Here is a 22,203-nt window from a genome sequence, read left to right as displayed (position 1 = left end):
ATCTGGGTAGGAAATGCTCGGCTCCTGCCCTGGCTGGAGCATCTCCCAATGGGATGATGGAATTTGATCAGCCCTGCCCTGGGACTGCATGGCCATGAACAGGAGAGATCTCCTGGAGGGAGGATGGGCTGTGGGCAAGAGAAAGAACACTGCAACAGCTGGGTGAACAGCTGGAACATGAACAGCAGAGATCCCCACAGAGATCAGGATCACTGCCACAGCTGGGTGAACAGCTGGAACATGAACAGCAGAGATCCCCACAGAGATCAGGATCACTGCCACAGCTGGGTGAACAGCTGGAACATGAACAGCAGAGATCCCCACAGAGATCAGGATCACTGCCACAGCTGGGTGAACAGCTGGAACATGAACAGCAGAGATCCCCACAGAGATCAGGATCACTGCCACAGCTGGGTGAACAGCTGGAACATGAACAGCAGAGATCCCCACAGGGATCAGGGTCACTGCCACAGCTGGGTGAACAGCTGGAACAGGAACAGCAGAGATCCCCACAGAGGTCAGGATCACTGCCACAGCTGGGTGAACAGCTGGGGACAGAATCCAGACGTTTGGGCACATCCTGCATTGTAACCCAGGACATGGAGGTGTGAGCAGAGGGGATGGAGCCTGCTGGAGCTCAGCAAAGGCCAAACTGGGGGAGCAGCACCCCAGAAAAAGCCCTGGGCTGCTGGTGGGACACGAGCAGGGTGCTGTGATGGGGGTGAAGGTTGGCTGGAAGCTGCCCTGGGGAGAAGGGTGATTATTCCCATCACTTTGGTGCTTTGGAATATCTCTTGTGGAATAATCTGTCTGGGTTTGCTCACATCAGGATGGGAGAGAGGGAGGCAAACCCGGGTGAGTCCAGCATGAGCAGGCTGTGGGCAGGAAATGTGATGTGCTGGGAGGGCTGAAGGGGATTTGTGTGTTCAGCCTGAAGAGACAACAAAAGCAGGGAATTAACTGCAGCCTTGCATTAACTGCAGCCTTGCATTAACTGCATGGGCTTGGTAACTGAGACAGGCTCTCTGCAAACTGTACAAAGAGCAGTGGTCATAAACTGCAGTAAAGCACATTCTGACAGATTAAAAATAGTAAAAAACCTCCTGAGCAGAGAATAATTCTGTGTATTTCTTGAAGATTTTTGAAACTCAGCTGGACAAGGGCCTTTGCAATGTGCTCTGGCCTTGGATTTACCTCGAGGTTGAACTTGGTGACCACCAGGAGTCTTCTTGGCCATCTGACATTTTTCTGTGAGCCCCATTCCTGTGTGACATCTTTTTGACCCAAGGTTTTTGTGTATTACAGCATTTACACTGGCTGTCCATAACTAATCAAAACATGTTCCCTAAATCAGTTTACTAAAGACCTTAGTAAAATAACCTAGTGAAGATCTCAGTCCCTTAGATGTGAACATCAACCCCTAAATTCTGTGAGAAATGTAGGTAAGATTGCCCTGTGGTATCTGTATATATGTGCCCAGAGCAATTTTATTTTCCCTTTCTCCTTCAGCTCAATTTTGTTGTTTTGTCTTTGTGTTGGTTTGGCTGAATAAAACAGAATTTTTCTGCTTGAAAATAACAAATTATATTAAGTGGAACAGTCCATAACTGTAGTTCTACAGTGACAAAGTGTGTCCTGCTCTGATTTAGACTGCTAGGATGAGTCTTAGCTGCCTTAAATTTTAGGAAGTTAAATTTCTGTTGAAAATAATGGTGCTTCAGCATGACTGCAATCTCAGTTTGAAGGCCTTCAGAATTACCTGTTTTTTAAATGAAACTGAAAACTTGACAAAACAGGAAAGTTGGTGTAATTAAATATTAAGATTTTTTCTCTTTCAAAATCTGCTAAGCTACCATGTCTCAAAACTGGTAACTCTTTGCTTTTCCAGCTGCTTTGTTCTTTGACTTCCAGTGTCATGTGCTAATGCTTCATCAAATGTTCACACTCAGCTCAGGGCTGCAGGCTATTAATGAAATTCAGATTCTTCTGGAAATAGCACAGCTCTTATAAAGAGAGGCTTTAATGCCACAGAACTAACAAGAGATTAATTACTTCTACAAAACTTATCACATGCTATCAAAAAAAAAGGAGGAGAAGATTGCTAACTTGATTTCAAGCAGGGGATCAGTATTGTAAATTAAATGTGCCAAGCAAGAAGAGGAGGCACAATCTTTGATATTGATGCTAAATTTTCCAACTCATTTCTGCATTGTTAATATTTGGCTCAAGTCTTACATTTTTTTTTGGAAAAGAAACCCAGCATTTCACAGGTTTTGCCCTCCAGATTTTTGCTATTCTAAGCGTGACAGGTGAAATGGTTTCAAAATAGGTCACTTGCCTTTGGGGTGGGTTTTTAGCACTTTGAGATTTTGGGCTCTTGGAGCCCAGCAGGGTTTGCTGATCTCACCCTGAGCTCTGGCAGGAGCGTCCTGGGTACTGCCCCTGGCTGCTGCTCCTTAACCACTTCATTCCCAAAGCATTTATTCATTTATTCATTATTTATTCATTTATTTATTCTGCCCCCCCTCCAGCTTCTGCTTTTGATGCTGTTCACGCTGAAAATGGAGGAATAACTCAATTTTTGATCCCCATTTGAAGCCTTCTCTGCCTGCCTGCCACTTGGGGAGTATTTTCCCAGTCCTTATCCCTCCCTGTCACAAGAATATTTTCTGTTCTTTTAACTTTTTCTCTTGTTTTAATTTCTCCACGTTGAAGGCCTCTGTGTTCCCTGCAGTTTTGTTACTTTGTGCATTCCTCAGAACTCCCCGTCTCACACATTGGGGATAATTTTTTAAAAAGCAGCGATTTATCTGGTGAATTTCCATCTTTTTGTCTGTGATCCTTTTCTCTTTGTAGCTCACACATTTTCCCTGGTAAATGTACAAAAATCCAGGTCTTTTCTGTGCCCTTGGTGCTTGCCCCTGTTGGTTCCTGACCAGCTCTAAACTGAGATGCTGCTGCAAATCTGTGAGCTCTCGAATTTTTAAAAGATGAAAATATTCCTGGAGATAATTTTTGATGGTTGGGGTTTTCACATGAAAGATCTCTGCTCTCTAGTCTAAAATTTGGGATTTTGTAGAAGACCCAAGCCACCCCCTTCGACTGCAAATCTGCTTTTTACTCCTGCAAAAGTGAATTTTATGCAGCAAATAATTTTTAAAGCAGAGTATTAGTCCCTGGTTTTTCTTTCCTGTATAGAAGTTTCCTGCTGTGCCTGTTGTGATCATTTCTTTCCTTTCTGGGGTGTTCTTCACAGTGTTTACAGCTTCATTTATGCTGCATTAGTAGTTTGGATACATCTATTTCAGGATTAAAAGTTCCTAATTTTGCCACACAAGCATTATGGTTTTGTTCTTTTTTTTTTTTTTTTTTTTTTTTTTTTTTTTTTTTTTTTTTTTTTTTTTTTTTTTTTTTTAATTAAAAAAAAAAAAAAAAAAAAAAAAAAAAAAGAAAAAAGTAATTTTTCCAGTGGAATTGGGCACGTACTTCCTGAGGATTGTGGGGCAAACCTTGGGGCAGAAAGAAATAAAAAAAAGAGAGAAAAGTGACGTGGCTGAGGGGCAGCCAAGAACTGCTGAGCTGAATTAGCTGGAGCTGTGCAGGGACAGTCTGCATCTCCTGAAGCCTTCTCTGGCTGTTTCTGCCAGAAAAGAACATTTTTACAGGTTAGAAATAATTAGAGGAGCGTGTTTAGATAACATCTGGGGCTGTTTTGATTTTTTTTTGTTTGGTTTTTTTTTCTGTTTTTTTTGGTTGGTTTATTTTTGTTTGTTTTGTTTTGTGGTTTTGGGGTTTTTTTTGTTTTTGTTTGGGTTTTTTTGTTTGTTATGTTTTGTTTTCTTTTGTTTTCTTTTGTTTTCTTTTGTTTTCTGTGTTTGGTTTGGGGGTTTTTTTGGTTGTTTTTTATGTTTGTTTTTGGGTTTTTTGTTGTTTTTTTTCACTTTTTGTGACTGTAAGAGTTTGTCTGAGCTCCTGGCACGCTGCTGAAATCTTTACAATCTCCTCCTGTTGAAACTCAATCCTGTTGTTCAATCCTGTTCCGTTTTCCATCGTGTGGAGGATGAGATTTTCTTGCTGGGGGAGGCTCAGTGGAGCTGCAGCCACATTTCAGGAATAAATGAGATCTCAGTGGTTTCAGCTTCCTCAGCCTGGCAGCCCTGACAGCTGAGCTGCTTTTGCTCTGGCTCAGGATTATTTCTGCAGCTTTGGGAAGCAGCTCCCAGGAAAAAAAAGATCATTCCCATCCCTACCTGTGTCCTCTTCTTTGTGTGGCAGGCTTGGGCCAAGGAATTCTTCTCTCTGGAGACTGGTGAGTAATTCTTACACATTTTTAATGGCTGTTTTTCCTAAGATTTAAAGGATTTCCTCCCACTTCGGGAAAAAAAATGCCTTTTTTTTTTTTTTTAGATTTTTTAAATTCAGCATTCAGTAACTCACAATATATGCAAAACAGAACACAGCTTTTTTAGCAAGTGGAGATTTTAAGTAGAAACCTGACTGTAGGTAGAAGTTGTGTTCATGATTTACTGTAACTGTGCCTGACTTGCAAGATTTTTATTTGGACATGCTTATCTGCTAAATCATGTCACAGAGATTGAATGCAGCAGGAATTTGAGCTTTTTTCTTTAACTTTTTTTAAATCCAGCATTCAATAACACAATATATCCAAAGGAGAATGCAGCTTTTTTAGCAAGTGGAGATTTTAAGTAGAAACCTGACTGTAGGTAGAAGTTTTATTCATGACTTACTGTAAATGTGTCTGAGTTCCAGGATTTTTATTTACAAATACTTGTGTGCTAAATCATGTCACAGAGATTGAATGCAGCAGGAATTTGAGTTTTGGGGGTTTTTTTAATTAGTTTGCCATGCTGAGTGGGAGGTAATTCCCAAATAGACACTGCTGAGGTGCCTGATTGAGCTCACAGCTCATAGGGCTGTTGGTGGGTGCCAGGTTTAGGTTTCAAATGTGGTTTTGGGGGGTTGTGGATCTTTGTGAAGGGCACAAAACAGAGAAACAGGGACATTTCCAGGCAGTGTTTATATCTGTGTGTATATCCTGCAAAGCTGGGTGTTTATTTCCATTTATTTATTTTCTTCTAGTTATTTATTTATTTATTTTGTAGGGCTGTCATATATTGAGCTGCAAAATCTGTCAGCATAAAAAAAATATTTCAGAAAAAAAAAAAAAAAACAAACCAGCAGCCAACCCATAAAACAGAATTCTTGATTGTAGCTTAGGATATTTCAATAACTGAAGAATCCTTGGGTTTCCACTTCATGGTAACTGTTTTCTTATCACAGGAGAAATTCACAGTACGTGCCTTCTTTTCTCCTCCCTGCCAGTTCAAAGTCTTAATTGTAAAAGTGCTGCAGTCAGCCCTGTGACATTTGGAAATCTTGTGAGATTCCAGTTTTGAAAAAGTTTTTGGTTTTTATAGCTGGAATATCCCAGCACACTCATCTTGGTGATATTGAGCAAGGGAAGGCCAGGGTTCTGCTGTGTCATTTTGGTTTTTTTTTTTTTCCTTTTGGTGTTCCTTTAAGGATGACAAGCCTTGATGGATGAATGCATGCAAAAAGAATCTTTTTTTATCTCTTTGAAGATTGTGGGGAATAGTGTGGGGAATCATGTCAGTAAAAGTTGGGTATTGATTTTCAGCAGGAAAGAATTCCAGGCTGAATTTGGGTGCTGTGACTCAGAGCTGTGGGTGGCACCTTCCAGAAACCTGTGCTCAGGGTAATTCCATTCCTGCAGCGTTGGTTGGATTGGGAAGAAAAATCCCAGAGAGAAGTTGATTTTAAAGGGGCTTCTTTTGTGGGGGGATTGGGACAGTTTGAAGAGCCAGTTGGAAAAAGTTTGTTTTTTCTGTGAAAACGCATTTTGAAGGAAATAATTTGGAACCGAGTTTTGCTTCTCCTCCTGGTTCTGTCTCACAACAACAAAAAAAAAAAAGAGTATATTAAAATTGGTAAATCAAAACCATGTCATTATTCAGTGCATTGGCCAGAAAATCCAACCTAAATCAGGACTTTTTTTTTTTGGAGAAATTAAATTAAACCAAAACACGCAGCAGGTGGCAATGCTTGTGGTACAGCAGAGTGGTGATGATGATCCACTGCAGATGCAGAATTGATGGAATATTTCGGATTTGTGTGATTTGGAATGATGAAATGCTAGCAGTGAAATTCCTTTGGAGCTCTGACTCTTCATGTAGGTGCTTTGGCTCCCAACCCAGAACTGAAACAATGAGCTGTGGCAAAAGCTTTGTAAATTCTCTTGTCGTGAATAGAAGAACTAATTTCTGTGTCATTCTGGTTCCCAAATTAATCCTAATGTTGAATTTAGATAAACTCTAATATTTCATTTATGTTACCTACTTGGTGCCTTTTTTCCCTTAATAAGTTAACTTTATTGATAAGTTACATTTTAATGGGAATTTTATCACTGGTTTGTTTTTTGTTGGGTTTTTTTGTGTGTGATTTGGGCTTAGCTGTAGTAGGTTTTTATAGGCAGTTATATCAAACTGTCTTCAAAGATATTTAAAGTGTGCTGTGCTTTTTGATATATTTATTGAATGTACTTTTAGATGGAAATAAATAGAGAGGCTGTGCACAACAAGTTTTGGGATTGTATAGATTGAAGGGCACAAACAGCCCTTGTGCTGTTCTGTTGACAGGAATTTGGAATTGTGCATAAACTTCTAATTTGCTGCTTTTCTTTAGCAAAAAAAAAAAAAAAAAAAAAAAAAAAAAACCATGCAGCTCTACTCTTACATTAATCAGTTAAGCACATAATAATGTGCTTCAGTTCTTTCCACAGAAGAAAAGGGAATGGAAATGAGGTTCCTTCCTTAAGTACAGGTCTGGAAATGGCAACTGCAGCTCTTAGCTTAGAGATGAAACTTTCTGGCTTTGTTGGTTGACTGCATGGAGCCACAGTTAGTGTGGGGAGAGCTGGAATTTTCCAGTTACTTTTCCCAACCCATAAGAGTCACATTCTGCCTCATAAGTTTCCCATTTTCTTGGAGGATATATATTTTTTTTAATTTTTTTTTTTGTGGTGGTGTTGCTTGTTTGTTTGTTGTTTTTTTGGTTTTTTTTATTTAAGGAGAAAAGGATACCGTTTAAATATGAACACATCTTTTTTTAAACCTTAAAGTAAATCTTCATTTAAATGTGTGGCTACCTAATACAAGCTCGAAGAGGAATCTATGGATTTATTTAAAGCTGTGTGTCACTGAGCTGCATGATCTGCATTTCCTTCTGAACTGAGCCAGGTGTATCAGTGTGTGTTTGACTGGGTGAAGGGGGTTACATGTGGTTTTTCTGCTATTTAAAGTCCTGTTTTATGTAAATAATGTGATCCCTATTGGAGCCCCAGGTGTGGAAATTCAGTTGGATCTGCAGCTTCCCTTACCTGGCCACAGGAACACATTTTTTACAGTAAACAACTGAAAACTGTCATGCAGGCAGAAATTAAAGTGTGGTGTTTATTTTGGGAGGGGGAGAGATGAAGGCACAAATTCCTGATTTCACTTGAGTGCTTTAGAGCTGTGATCACAGAACAAATTCCTGATTTTAAAATACCTGCTGCCTAATGAGGACAGATGTGAGCAGCATCCCTGGCAGGGCTCTGCTGCTTGTTCACACTTGCTGATGAATTTATTGCTTGAGCTTAACATTTTATTTGCCTCGTGCATTGGTGTGTTTTCACTTTCTACAATGTTCTTTTTTTGCAAAACGCTGGAAACATTTATTTTGTGAAGACAGTGTTTGTTTTTATAACGTGCATGCTCTGAAATCAAACTTTTAGCTTGGCATTAAACTGTTAAAAACTTCAACTGTGGGGCAGTGCCAGTCATTTCAGGGCTGGAAGTCTGCAATAAAAGTGAAAATAAATTTTACCTGAGGTTGGATGTGTTTTGGCTTGTGCATTTTGTGCTCCTTTAAAAAGTAAATTAGGCTGAATTGTTTGGTTTGGGTGGTTTTGCCTTAATGAGAGGGCAGGAGGAGGGAGATTTTTGGGCAGATTTTTGGGCAGATTTTTGGAGAGGCTGCCTGGGCAGGGATGGATCAGGATGTGCTGGGTCTGCAGGGTGGGGAATTGCCCACAGGATGCTCAAACTCCCTGAATTCCTGCTCCATGGGGGAGTGATTCAGTCACAGCTCCTTTTCATGTAAAACTTGCCTTAGTCCCCATTCTAAATGTGAATGAGAAATCCATGGGGAACTGATGGCTTCTTTTTTTTTTTTTTTTTTCCCCTCCCTGCCATCATCCTCAGTTAAAATTCATTGCTTTAGGAGATCCAAATGGCACAGGAGGAGAATAATATTCAAAAATACCTTCAAAGACTCTTCAAGTGACTCTTTTATTGTGATGCCCATCGTTGTTGTCCATGCAGCTGTAGCCAGTAGCCACTTCTGGAGATTTCATTGCCACCTTCCACAGAGCAGGATGCACAAAAGCAGGATAAAAACTCCTGAGGAGGAGTTAAAAACAGGATGATTCCTGGTCCATGAGCTGTGTGTGCCAGGAATCCAGGTTTAAAGCAAAGAAACCAATCAATATTGGTATTTTCAGCCAGGAATGACCAGGAGTGTTGGGTTTTGGGTTTTTTTTTAATTTGTAAATTCTAAAGTATTGTGCTGCTCCAAACCTGCTGGCCATAAACATCTCAAAACTTGCCACTCTTTGGAGTTAGGGAGTCCCTTCTTCATGGGCTGGATCCCCATAAAGAATTCAGGGAGATTTATTTGGCAGAAGGAAACAATTCAGAAATAACTGAGTGTCAGGAAGTACAGAACAAGGATTGAGCAGCTGGAGATGTGTAAAAATTCTGCATAGCAAAGTGATTTTATAGATCTGGAACATCTCTAAAGTTGCTGATTCTGCAGAGAGTCTGTAAGGTGAGAGATCTGTAAAAACATATTTCTTTACAAATCCTCTGTTTTATAGCCTTGAAATGTAGCCTAAAATCTGCTTTCCTGATACAATGTGTAATCCAGAAAGGGAAAAAAAAAAAAAAAGAGTTTTCACTTTTGGGTTTCATGTGAAAATTCCCTGCCTTGCAAATCTCTTCCTTATGTTGATGTTCTCTACTAAACAAGTTCCTAAAAAGTCAATAAAAACCAATGTTCCAGGGTGGTTTTCTCTGGGGTTTATTTTCCATTTTAAAATCACATGAAGTGACTGCTGTTGAGTGTGATGTCTGCCACCCCAATGTTCTCCTGTCCCTGACACAATTATTTATTTCATAATAAACTGATTTTCACTTCACATAAGGTGTTCCTCAGTGAACTCAGTCTTCACCAGGGTATTTTTCATTACCATGTGGTTACAGTCAGGAATGTCAGGTACAGGTGAACTGCTCTCACATTTAAAAACATCACTTTTGTCTGCTTTGTCTGCTTGAGGCTGGAGATGTTCTGCCACAATAGTCAGCTGTTGCCAAAAAAAAAAAAAAAAAAAAAAAAAAAAAAAAAAGCCAGTTCCTTGTCTCACTTTACTGTACCCTGAGCTTGAAAAAAAAAAAAAAAAAACACTGAGAAGGAAAAACAGCTCCCAGATTCTGGGGTAAGAATTGAATGGGATAAATAAATAAATAGTGCAGGGTCATTGGAGGCATCATGAATGTCCTCTGTCTCTGCTGCTGCACTTTAACCTTGGAAGGAACAGCCTGGGGGGACATTTGCTGAAGCAGAAAAAGTCTTTAATAATAAATATTTGTTATTATTTCCATTGGATTGTGAGATCAGGATACAGGATGTAAAACGAGGGGACTACTGAATGATAATGTTGGTTTTTTTTTTTTCTGGGTGTTTTTCCTGCAGAGCTGTCAAATGTGCTGACAGTTCACTTTGTAAATGAAGTGTAGTTGTTCCTGTGCATTTATGGAGTAAAAAGATAATGCAGATCAATCTGTGTAGGTGTGGAAGATGTGAAAATACAAGGGGAGGCAGGCAAGAAATTCTTTTGTCAAATGGGAATTTCTGAATTTCAGGAGCCAAGGGTTTGATGCTGTGAGAGCAGCAGGCATCAGAGGGATTGACAATCTGCATGTGAGCACTGGGTGACAAACACAAACTCAGAGCAGATGGCTCCAAAATCTCATCTGGTAAATGGAATTATGATCTATCCTGTGCTGTTTATCTTGTGACATTTATTTTGGCCAAATCACCTTTTAAAACACCTCACTGTACACATGAAACACGTTCTAAAAAGCAAATCTGGGTTGGTTTTTTTTTAGTGTAGTGTATTAATGCTAACACTTTAAATAATGAATTTGTGTTTATCCATCATACAGATATTTTTATTCATTTAAAAAGGCCAAATTACTTTAATTGGAGAGAAAGTGTTGCTTTTCAGCTGCTCTGCTTCCTTACCTGATAGAGAGTATTGGTGTTGCTGCCTCTTCTGCCATCTGTCTAAATTGGGGTTTTCATGTATTTTATAAGAAACTTGGCATTGAGATGGGAAGAAGTAAAACATTGCTTAAGGAAATAGGATTTAATCTTCTAGTGTACTCAAGTTGACTTGCTTTTTTTTGTTGTTTGTTAGGTCTGCTGGTTCTAAAAATCACTTCATTTTCTCAAAATAACTTTTATTGTGGGTATTGTGTAGGCAGATCAGTTCTTGAAGTTTCCCCACGAGTCTGATTGGCATTCACATCTCTAAATTAAAATACATTCTGTGTGCACCAGCACTGTTAGTCTGACTTAGCAGCAAGTGGACTTAGGTGGGGATGTTTCAAGAAAACTTGGCAGTTTTTATTTTAAAGGATGTGAGAGGTCAGAGAAAATGCTGAGGTAATTTCTGATCTATTTGTGGTGTCAAACAAATCACAAACCAGTTTTTTTTGTTGCTGATGTTTTATTGTCACTGATGTTTTCATCTTTTGGGGGCTCGTGGAACAACTTGCTGCTGTTCTTCTAATGCACAGATATTCTATATTATTATAATATTGTTATTTTTCTGAAGTGATCAGCTCCTGGAGCTGCAGCCTGATGAAGTGAAGAAGGGAGAGCTGAGCCCTGGGAGGTGACAAGGGACACGTTCAGTGCTCCAGTTCAGTGCCCTGGCTGTCCCTGGGCTTGAACTTCACCTCACAGGCAATGAATATTTTTAATGGAGTTTGTTCTCCTTTGTCTGACGTGAATGCTGGCCCACACATGCTGGGAGCTGCAATTAATTATCCTCTGCACATATTTGCATATGCTCTGTCAGTGGACCACCAAGATTATTCAATTAAATCCTCACAATGGCTTTGAGGAGGCCAGTGATTAAAGCCTTCATGATGACTGTTCATTTATAAAATAATTCTTTTTTTTATATAAATTTCAGCCTCAGTGCACAATAGGCTGCATTGGGAGTGAGAGCTGAGATGCAGGGTGGGAGTGACCAGGTCCCCCAGTTGCAGCTGATGAACAAGAGGGTGCCCCAACATTTCAGCCTCTCCAGGTTAATGACAGGAGGATTTCTGATCATTCCCCACATGGCAGTGACTTGGCAGAAGTTTTCCAGAACATTCTTCTCTCTCAGCAGGCTTAGCAAGAGTCTGATCTATCCTGATGTCAGTGCTTGCTAAGTTTTCTTGGCAAACTCCTCGGGAAAGTGTTTTTCTGGGATGGAAGCAGCTGTTGGCCAGAGGTGTGGCTGTGTGGTGACAATGCCAGCCCCAGGTTCCTGGAGTGACTAGGACATGGAAATTGTGTGGCTGCAGGCACTGACACTTCTGAATAACCCTGGCCAAGGTGATTCAAGGCTTGGGGGGATTTACACAATCCTAAAAAAAAACACCAAGCGTTAAAAAAAACCAACCAACACACCATTCATAAAAAAAAATTCCCAAAAAGCAAACAAATCTAAGCAATGATAAACACTGCCAGGTAAGGGAAAGATAAAAACATCACCAAAGGTAGAAAACCTGAGATAAATGAGGTATTTAACTGCTTCTGTTAATAAATATTGGGGTTTTTTTGATCCCAGTGTACTTAGAGAGATTTGCAGAGCAACGCTGTAGTTTTACCAAATGTCTGTTGAAATTTTGCTGTTGAATTTGGGGTGGTAATTCACTGAAATTATACATATTTTTCTATTTTTATGTACCTATTTGATTTGTAATTTAATAAATTCAGGAGCTTGAGTGTTTTGTAGTTCTGCAGGAGGAGTTTGTTGAACAAATGCACGACTGTTTTCCACATCAATAGGTATTAAACTGCCTCAATTTTCTGCATTCACTTTCCTTATAAGTACCTTTAGCATTTAAAATATATATATATCTATAATTATCGAAAAAACGTGTTAAAATTGCTAAGAAAAACTGCTCTTATCGTTGCTTTCTCTTGTAAAATACCTCTAATTTTCATGCAGTGAAATGGAAGCATAAGTCAGAACTGCCTTTTGAATTCCTGCTTCTTTTTTTTGAAGTTTTCTGAGGATCACATCTCCCTTAGGATTCCCAGAAATCAGGAAGGCCAAGGCTTGGATAACTGGGATTAGTGGTTTGGGGGGGAGAATTTTCTGCCTGGTGAGCTTAGAAAAGAGTAAAAGTTGGTAATGTAGCTGGAAAAGAATTTGCTGAAAATTTTTCCTGAATTTGCTGTTTGCAGAGGGGGTGACTAAGAGCTGAATTCTCTCTGATTCACCTGCTGGGATGGATTTTTTCAGGGGGTGACTAAGAAGTGAATTCTCTCTGATTCACCTGCTGGGATGGATTTTTTTTTCTGACAGTTTTGATCAGTTGTGCTCATGCAATCAATATTCATTTGTCCCTTATCAATTCAAGTCAGGTTCATTTCTCGTTCTGAAAATCTCTAATATTGCACACGTGAGAAAACACCAATTAGTGATTTGAAATTCCCAGATTTGTTACCCAAAGAATGAAAGACACAAAGTTCTGGGAACCCTGAAAACTTTTTCAGAGTGTTTGATTAGAAAGAGGAGTCCTTTATTAAAACCTTCTCAGTCTGTAATAGACTTGATGCTATTTTAGCAAATATTTCATCCTGCATTGTTGAAAAAAGTTTGTTTTAATGTTTGCTCCTGCTTACATAAACTTAGTTTTACACTGGAAATGTGTCATGAGAGCATGTTAATCACAACTGCTCAAGTGAGAAAAGGCTCTGTTCACTGGAATATGAACATGGGATTAGAATGGTCCCATTGAGAAGAAGGTTTGTGATTTTAAGGCAGCAGTGCTCAATCTTTTGGAAAATAAGAATAAATGAAAAGCTGGAGTAGAGTCAGTTGTGTGGAAATATCCAGATGCTTTTGCTGTCACTGTCACTGAGGAGGGCTTAAAAGAAAAGTTCACAGGGGTGAGAAATAAACTCAGAGCAGCCCAGAAGAATGGTGGCAGCAGTGGGTGCAGCTGGGGGGTTCCATTCTGCCAGGAAAGGGGCAGGGCAGGACTGCACCTGCCCAGGTGAGCACACCTGGGTTCCTGCCAGGGCTGGCATGTGTCACAGCTCTGCCAGCACTTTGGGGGCTGGCTGTTCTCTCCCCCCTTTTTTTGGGGCTGTCTCTTGTCTTCCCCCTTTTTTGGGGCTGTCTCCTCTCCCCGTTTTTGGGGTTGTCTCTTCTCTTCCCCCCTTTTTTTGGGGCTGTCTCCTCTCCCCTTTTTTTGGGGCTGTCTCTTTTCTCGCCCCTTTTTTGGGGCAGGCTGTCTGTTCTCCCATTTTTGGGGGGCTGTCTCCTCTCCCCTTTTTTGGGGCTGTCTTCTGTCCCCTATTTTTGGGGCTGTCTCTTCTTCCCCCTTTTTTGGGGCTGTGTCTTCTCTCTCCTTTTTTGGGGGCTGTCTCTTCTCTTCCCCCTTTTTTTGGGGCTGTCTCTCTGTTCTCCTCCCCTTTTTTTGGGGCTGTCTCTTTTCTCTCCCCTGTCTCTTCTCCCCCATTTTTGGGGCTGTCTCTTCTCTTCCCCCTTTTTTAGGTCTGTCTCTTTTCTCTCCCCTTTTTTGGGGCTCTTTTCTCTCCCCTTTTTTCAGGCTGTCTCTTCTCTCCTTTTTTGGGGCTGTCTCTCCTCTCCCCTTTTTCTGGTTCTCTCTGATGTTCACTTTCCATGCTCACATGTTCCCCTGTGGAGCTTTGCAGCCCCGTTTCCAAACTTGCTGTTTAAAAACCTTAATTGAAAAAAGGCTCCTAATTCCAGGGTATGATAGCACTGGCAAAAAAGTGCTTGCATTTGCTGTTTGCTGTAAAATGTGGCATTGCAGATTTAGTAAAATAGAAGTGTCAGTGTAGCCACAGACCACATCCTTGCTTGCAGTTGTGGAGGGAGTGCATTTACTTAAATTTTTTCCAAGTTCAGACAACTTATAGTTAGGAAATTGCATTTATTCCTATAAGAAATGAGACATTCTTATGGCAACAAAGCAAGCACACAAGGTAGAAATGGCTGATTTGATTCAGCCCCCACTCCCCCTGCCCAGGTGAGGAATGAAAGGCTGCACAGAAGCCAAACAACAACAACAAAAAAAAAGAAAAATAAAACCAAAAAAACTGGCCTAGACTTGTCTTATGTTTGTTTCCAGTTGAACCTTGCCTTGAAATATCAGTGCAAAAATTCAGCATTAATGCAGAGGGGAATGACTTTATTGCTCTGCTAATCTTGGTCTTCTTGCCTTATTTGTCATCTTTTAAAGTATTTTGTCCTGACAAATGCATAAAACTGCTTCTCATAAGAAATATCTCTATTTGTGATGTGTAGGGACTGTGTGTATATAGAATAGAGATGAGATTGCCAGTCTGTGAATCTTAAAACATGGAATAAATGTTAGGGAGCAGATATTTAATGCAGCATTCTCCTGAAGTGTGTTCTGCAGTTTCTAAATGAAGGATGTGGAGGCCTCTGAAAAGTCTGTCCTGGTTTTTTGTGATGTTTGTATCCAGCCTTGGCTTTGATGGCCACGATGACAGTGAGCACTGAGGAACACATAAATAAAGGCTGCACAGAAAGGGCCTGAGAGGAGCTTTGAAGTGGCATCTCGTTTTAATTCGAGTGGGAGAAAACCAGATGTGTCTTTGGGACTTGTGGCCCAGCTATTTCTTTTTTTTTATTTTATTTAAGAGGACAGGGAGCTCAACCAAATCATTCAATGGAGAGACCCCAAACCAGCTGTTTCCACCCTGCTTCTTTGACTTTTGTTGCCACTTTTGGTTGAGCTGCTCTGGTCCAGGGGGTCTAACCCTTCATTTTATCTTTGTGCATCATCCTGTGCAACTGAATTCCATCTCTCCCCTTTTCCCATTCCAGCTCCACTTCTCTGAGTGAATTTCCTGTGCAATGCACTGACAAAGATGATAGAGATCTCAAAACAGCAAAACCCATCAGAATTTCAGTTTGGCTGATTTTTGTAAGCTGTGTTAGGAAAAAAAACGTTGGTGCACAGCATTTGGGGTCAGCAGTCCTGTAAACACAAATAAAATGAAAAGAAAGATCCCAGCTCGTGTAGGATTTCTGCTGGCACACTCTGCACCTGGAGTGATGTGCTTTAGTTGCTGCTTACACATAGAAAAACATCTCTGGATGATAAATTTGAGGGATTTTTATTTCTTTTTTCGTTTTCCTTGGATTGCATTAAGCCAACAAAAAGATTGCTGTTGACTGTACATTTAGTGAGTCGATTCAAACTACACAACAAGGGTTTTTTGGACATGTCTAGAAAATAAGTGGAATAATCCTGTCTTCTGAAGAGATTAAAAGTCTCAAAGGATGGAAAGGAGAAAGAGAGCAGATAAGAAGACAAATAACATGAGTCAAATTCAAGGTTAGTGTCGTTTCTAACCTGAACAGGAGAAATCTTTTTGCTCTGAGGGCTTGTCCATGTGCCAGAACTGAGCTGCCTCAGAAATGATGCCAGAGCTTGCAGTTTGCAGAGCAAAGGATGGGAAAGGAGAAGTTGGAAGGAAAATCCTGGGGAAAAGGGGTCAAGCTAAGTTGGTGCTTTTAGGTTGGTATCAGTTGTCTTGCACTGAGATATTTAATCAGGTATCTGTCATGTGTTAATCAGATATCTATCAGATATCTAATCAGATATCTATTATATATTAATTAGATATCTATCATGTATCTAATCAAATATCTAATCAGATATCTATCAGAGATCTAATCATATTTATCATGTATCTACTCAGATATCTGTCAGATATTTATCATGTATCCAATCAGATATCTGATCATATTTATCATGTATCCAATCAGATATCTATCATGTGAGGCAGTTTTGATGTGGTTAGGTTTTGTGTTTTCCTATTTATTGTTTGTTTGGTTTCGTTTGCTTTTGATTCTTTCATGGCTGGTATAAAACCAGAATATTGTCTTGATACATGCAAGAACTCTGCTTTATTTTGTCTCATGTCATTTTAATGTCGATTTCTGGAGCCCAGCACATTCCAGTAGCAAATATTAATAAGGAATAGTTTTGTGCCATATAGCAAGTCTGGAGAACATGCTCATGAATATTAATAAAATCCACAGGGAAGTTTTTCCTGTCTGTCTCTATTGTTTAAATTATTAGTGCCATTAATACAGATAATAAATTAGTGAGGGTCAGTTATGGCCTTCAGTCTGAGTGCAGAGCACTTTGTGGTTGTTCTGTGTTCTCAAAACATGGGAAAAGCTGGAAGGAGAAGGAAGAGAAGGAAGAGGCTGCACCTCTGCATAAATAAATGTAACACTGGCTTCAAGCTGGCTGTGTCCAAATGAATCATTCTCTTACCACATGTGAAACTACAGACACATAAATATGCAGAGGTGAACTCTGAATTACACATTGGACTTGGTATAAAGTTGAAATTAGAGTTCTCAGTTAATTAAAAAAAAAAAAAATAGATTTTTGCTTTATTTCCCCTGAGATTTATTTCTGATGTATAGATTATTGTAGTACACTGAAATTCCAAGTGTGTGTGTACCCAGAAATGTGTGGATAACTGAACAGCTGTCTGAATTGGATGGTGAAGATTGTGAATATCAAATTGTAGCTTGAATAAAACTCTCTGTACTCTGCAAAGGGGAGTTTAAAACAAATGCCTTAACCTGCTGTTATGTGGGAGGGTTATGACAATAATTATCAAGCTTCACTACACCTTGTGCAAGTATTTTGAGGAGCCTTGTCAAAATATCAGCTAAATTACTGCCAAAAATGCAGTAATTAGATGAGCAATGAGGAAAGTTTTCAAATGCAAGTATTTAAAATCTATTCATGCACTCAGACATATTTCCAGTCATCACTCTCAGTTGCACGAGCTGGAATTCCCAGTGTTCACCCATGAGATTCCAGTCCTGCCTCAGCTGCAGGGAAGGAAAATGCAGATTTGCCTTTGCCTTGCCCTTTGGGGAGGAAAGTTCTGGACATTCAGCTTCGTGTCTGTCTCATTTTTTGCCTTTTTCGTGGAATCTCAGCTGCCTCCTGTGCATCTCAACATCTGTGTGACTGGTGAGGAAAACTCTGTTTTGTTCAAGGGGTTTCTGGTGCTTTTTTGGAATGCTAACTTGATATATGACTCAAACCTGAAACAAAATATTCCAGAATATTTTTGAATATTGCTTCCTCTCCTCTCTCACTTTTCCACCCTCTCCCTTCTCTCCCTCCTGGTTTTGTGTGGCTTTTCCATTTCTTGGATCATCACTGAGGTGCCCTGACACAAAACATGGGATGTGCCTCCTCTTGGGTGCTCCTGAGTATCCCTGGTCCTCACCCACTGATTTCCACATTTATGGGGTGAGCTGGCACTCACCTGGCAGGGTTTTATGTGAACAACAGGGGAACCTTTGGGCAAAGCATTCTGGCAGAGTGTTTTGGCCAGCTCATCTCCACAGGGGTTTTTTGTTTTTTTTTTTATTTTTCACTTTGGTGTGAGAGTTTCTAAAATGGCAGAGGGAGGAAAAAAAACTGTTTTGGAAGGGAAGAAAAAGAGGATTCACAAAAGAAAAAAATAAATTGAGTGCTCAGTGTCCTTTTGCTCATTGTAACTGATCCATTTGTGCACAGCAGCTCCTGCAGGGGCTAAACTCTAAACTTTGAAAGCTTCTGGAGGCAGAGCAGGGAGGAAAGTGCTGCCCATTGGTGCCTCCTCAGTCAGGCTCCCTCACAGTCAGTCTCTCCATTTAAACAGCAGGAGGAGCTTTGTGAAATGCAGTGCAGCAAGTGCAGAGGACTGGGCTCGTTCTGATCTTGCTCCCTGTTTTTATGAAGGTTTATCCATTCATGCACCAGGAAAATGGGGTGGATTTTTGGTTGAATTTGGGCAGTTTCTCCCAATGGTCTGTCAGGATGTGCAGTGCAGGGCAATGAGATAATTAATGCTAAAGGAACTTTTTTGTGCTGCCCAGGGTGGAATTCAGCTCTCCCAGGCACTTTTGAGCAGCACCTTGAATTTAAAAATCACCTGCAAAAGTAGAACTGGGATTGCAACCCCTCACTCCTGTCCAGTCACTGAGTATTTATCTGTAATATTGGAGATTTTAACCTGGTATCTTCATGTCCTGAGCAGGAGGACAATTGCTTTTACAGCAATGTTTTATCAATTACTTGTGTCTCCTGTCCAGCTGAAATACTGCTTATAAATACATAAAGTCACAGCTGAAGTGAATTATCTGTGTTCATATATGAGCTAGAAACACTTTTATTGTTTTTAAAATCCAAAATTCCAGTGTTTTCTATCTCTTTTCAGAGTATTAATGAAGATTTTTCAAGACTAATTCTCTCCTTTTTCCTAGTGTGTGTACATATATAAATATATATAATGCATTTGTGAGTCTGTACATTTAGGTTTTTATATGCCATAATGAAATACTCTTCATTGTTTTCACTGAACTGATAACATTTGCTTTACAGGATTTCCAGAAATGGAGCAGGAAAATCAGAACTCATTGCCTGATGCATTTCTTTCTCTCTCTTTCACAGTCACAATGAACGAAAAGTGACCTGCAAACACCCAGTGACAGGACAGCCATCACAGGACAACTGTATTTTTGTTGTGAATGAGCAGTAAGTGCCTTCTGTTTCACCCTCTAAACCACAGCCTTTAAAGCCCATTAATAATGAGGTAACATTCAGTGATTACAAGTGGCAAGATTTATTATTTGTAGATAGTTTTACATGTTTAAATTGCTTGAAAGTAATGATAAATATTTTGTGCTAATTTTTCAGCTATAAACCATAGCTCACATTAGTTGTATGATGGAAATGCATCACACTGATGCACTCTGAATTTCCTCTTGTCACTTCAGTCATTCTGTGATTTTAGTAAACAACCTAGATATTATATAACAATCAAAGAAACTTCCAGAAAGGGATAAATTTTATAATCACTGAGGGACAGTCCCAAGCTGTTAATCTGTAACATTTGGCCTGGCACTTTCTCCTCTATTGATTATTTCCTTGGCCACTTCCTGAATCCCTGGATAATAGCTGGGCTTTGCTGTGCTTGCATTAGCTCTGCAGAAAACACAATAATTGAGAAGGTCTGCATGGAGCTCAGAGCTGACCTCGGGGTTTTCTGGGTGTCCTGCTCCCCACCATTGAGCACATGGCACGGTGGCTCGAGTGAAATCCAGCAGAGCTGGCCAAATGTCACCTGTGTGCCTGCTCTCACCTGAGTGGGGCAAAGCCACCTGGGGCCTTTGGAGAGCCCATTCCCATCTCACTTCCTTCCCATGTCCATCTCACACTCATTCCTGTCTTTTTCCCTCCCACCAACACCTCGTGCTAACACAGAAATTCTGATTTTAAACAACATCTTAAAATTCATCCCTGATAGAGTGGAGTTGAAAACACAGTGCAGGTAACTCTGCAGTGAAGTGTGAATTGCTTTCAGATTGGCAAAGTAGGGCACAGGCTGCACAGGGCTACATGTAGGGGTGCTTTTGATTAGCAGTGTGCACACACAGCATGTTCCAGTGCTATCACATATTCTATTTTCAGGACTGCTGCAGCAATGTCATCTGAAGAAAAGAAGGAGCGACCAGTAAGCATGATATGTGAAGCAACTAACTATAATCTGACATCAGATTATGCTGCTCATCCAATGAGCCCTGTGGGCAGAGTAAGTCTTTATGTCCAAATAAATTAGAACTAAAATAACTCAGTTATTCCACGAGGTGCCAGGCAGTGCTGGGTGTTAATATTCCACTGAAAAACAGGAAGAAAGCTTATCCATTTTTCAGGGCACATCACTCCCTCCACGTTGAATTTGGAAAGTGAAGTGTCTCAAACAAATTGTCACTGTAGCTGTAACTTTTATCAGGTACCTCAGATCTCATGACTTGCAGGTAATGAAATGACTTAAATCGACTTTTCTGATCTGTGTGCACAGCAAAACCTTGAGTGGCTGGTGAGGGGTTGTTGCAGAAGTGGCTCCATCCCAAACAATTGCCTGGATGTGTCCAGGTGAGACACAGGGAGCTGGAATTGTGTGCAGGGAGCAGCTGGGAGGTGACCCTGTGCTGACAGCAGGTGACATTGCACCACCACAAGTCCTGACTTCCTAGAAAAATCCCTGGTAAATGGCATGGGGCACCCCAGGGGTAATTCATGTTTTATTTCTGCATTCACCCAGTTTCACAAGTGGTTAAATGCCCAGATGTTCTCAGCAACTTTTAGGTTTATTGGATAAAGCTGATGAGCCTACTGTGTGCATTTTGAATTTTTTTTAAATATAATTTTCAGCTTTACCTGAGAAAGAAGTGCACTTGCTACAAAATTAAGAAGTGCCTGAAGTTTTCCAGGAGACCAGCTTTGATCAGTGGTGACAGAGCTGTCATCTCTTCTACCCAGTAGTTAACAGTGAAGCAAGGGGGAAAGCCCTGTAATTTAGCTACTCACTGAAAATGTTAGCCCTCAGAAGTGCTTTTGCAGCAGATTAATCCAGCCTGCAAGGGAAAAATCAACTTTGGAATGTGTTCTAACTGAGCAAATTCCTTCATGTCACAAAGTTGGATTGAAATAATTGACTTACTGTGTGGTAAGAAGCATTGCAAGGTTCCCTTCAGTGCATTTTGGAAACTTTTTTGTTGTTTTAAATGTCTCCTGAGACAGGCAGAGTCCTTGATCTACATTAGAAAACTGTTATTTGATGACAAAAGTGTCTTAATCTGTTAATGTTGCTGGGGGGAAAAATCGAGAGTCACTGATGTATTCTGAACAGTAACAAAATCCATCTCAACTTTCATATGATCATGTTTAAGTCCATGCAGGAAAACCGGTTTAAAATACAACAAACTAGAAAACCCCCAAACAACAACAGGAGAAAATAAACTGAAAATCAGCTAAGCCTTAAAAAGCAAAAAACCCAAGGTGATTTCTTGGTGGAGCCCTGGTAGTGATGTAGAATGCAATAATTATGTAGCTTGTTCTCTCAAAATTCATTTTCTGGGAATCAGTCTCAGGTTAAATTTGCAAAATTAATGACAGTGTAGGAACATGTGTCTTACATTGCTCACAATTCTCTTTCAAAAGAGGAGTTGAAAATGCCCTTTAGCCTGGTGTTTGTTTCATAGTCTTTGAGAAAGAAATTGAGATTTCTATGGCCCAGTTACTGGGATTGCTTTTACTTTCATTGATTAATGACACTTTAGTTTCCTGTGAAAATAATATTTGGAAAAAGTGGACTGTTGTTCTGCTTCTCATTCCTCCTGTTCCACTTATTTAAATGCCCTTAAAATATTAATATGATTATTGTGGCTGTATGTGTAATTACTGTACCTCAGTTTTCAGATGTGAATTTGTCTGAATTAGTGCAAAACCATTTAAAAACATTGATTTTTGGGGAGGTGAATGCTGGCAAAGTAGAACCACAGCAAATATCAGTCTGTGTTTTCTGGCAGCTCTTCAAGGATAATGAGTTGAATCCTTTATAAGATGAGTGTATAGAAATGGCCCCTGGGTTCTACCTGGGTACAAAACTGATTTTCTTCTGTGTTTTTACTCATGTCTTCAAACAGTAGGGCGTGAAATTCTTAACTTTTGAATATAATATATGGAGGTCTGGGGTATTGTAGCACAATAAAACAGGAATAAAATGTTGGTCAGGGAATTTACAGAGAATTTATTACAGAGGAGAAGGATGCTTTGTGTGGTTGTCAAACCAAATTTTTTAGGTGGTTTTTTTTCAGAGATAACTCAGGACCCCACACCTGATACTGGGAGGTAATGAGGAATGGGAAAAGGTTTGGGGTGCAAACAGGACCCCAGGTTCCAGACAAAG

General features: G+C 40.0%; 1 protein-coding gene across 15 annotated transcripts in view; it reads left to right on the top strand.

Annotated features, from left to right (window-relative positions):
* The window catches only part of PLEKHA5 (pleckstrin homology domain containing A5), a 155,485-nt gene that overhangs the window by 69,339 nt on the left and 63,943 nt on the right, over positions 1-22,203 (top strand). For 14 of the 15 annotated variants that reach the window (XM_088164521.1, XM_088164517.1, XM_088164520.1 and 11 more), the window contains exons 4-5: positions 18,903-18,986; positions 19,923-20,043. In XM_088164521.1, coding sequence (XP_088020647.1) covers positions 18,903-18,986; positions 19,923-20,043 — 205 coding nt within the window. Of the gene's footprint in view, positions 1-4,257; positions 4,310-18,902; positions 18,987-19,922; positions 20,044-22,203 lie in introns of those variants that run through there. The other variant, XM_088164519.1, reaches the window with a different exon arrangement.

Source organism: Sturnus vulgaris, chromosome 5 (assembly GCF_052056855.1).
Source record: "Sturnus vulgaris isolate bStuVul1 chromosome 5, bStuVul1.hap1, whole genome shotgun sequence".
In the NCBI taxonomy this organism is placed as follows: domain Eukaryota; kingdom Metazoa; phylum Chordata; class Aves; order Passeriformes; family Sturnidae; genus Sturnus; species Sturnus vulgaris.
This window is presented reverse-complemented; position numbering and strand designations above follow the sequence as displayed.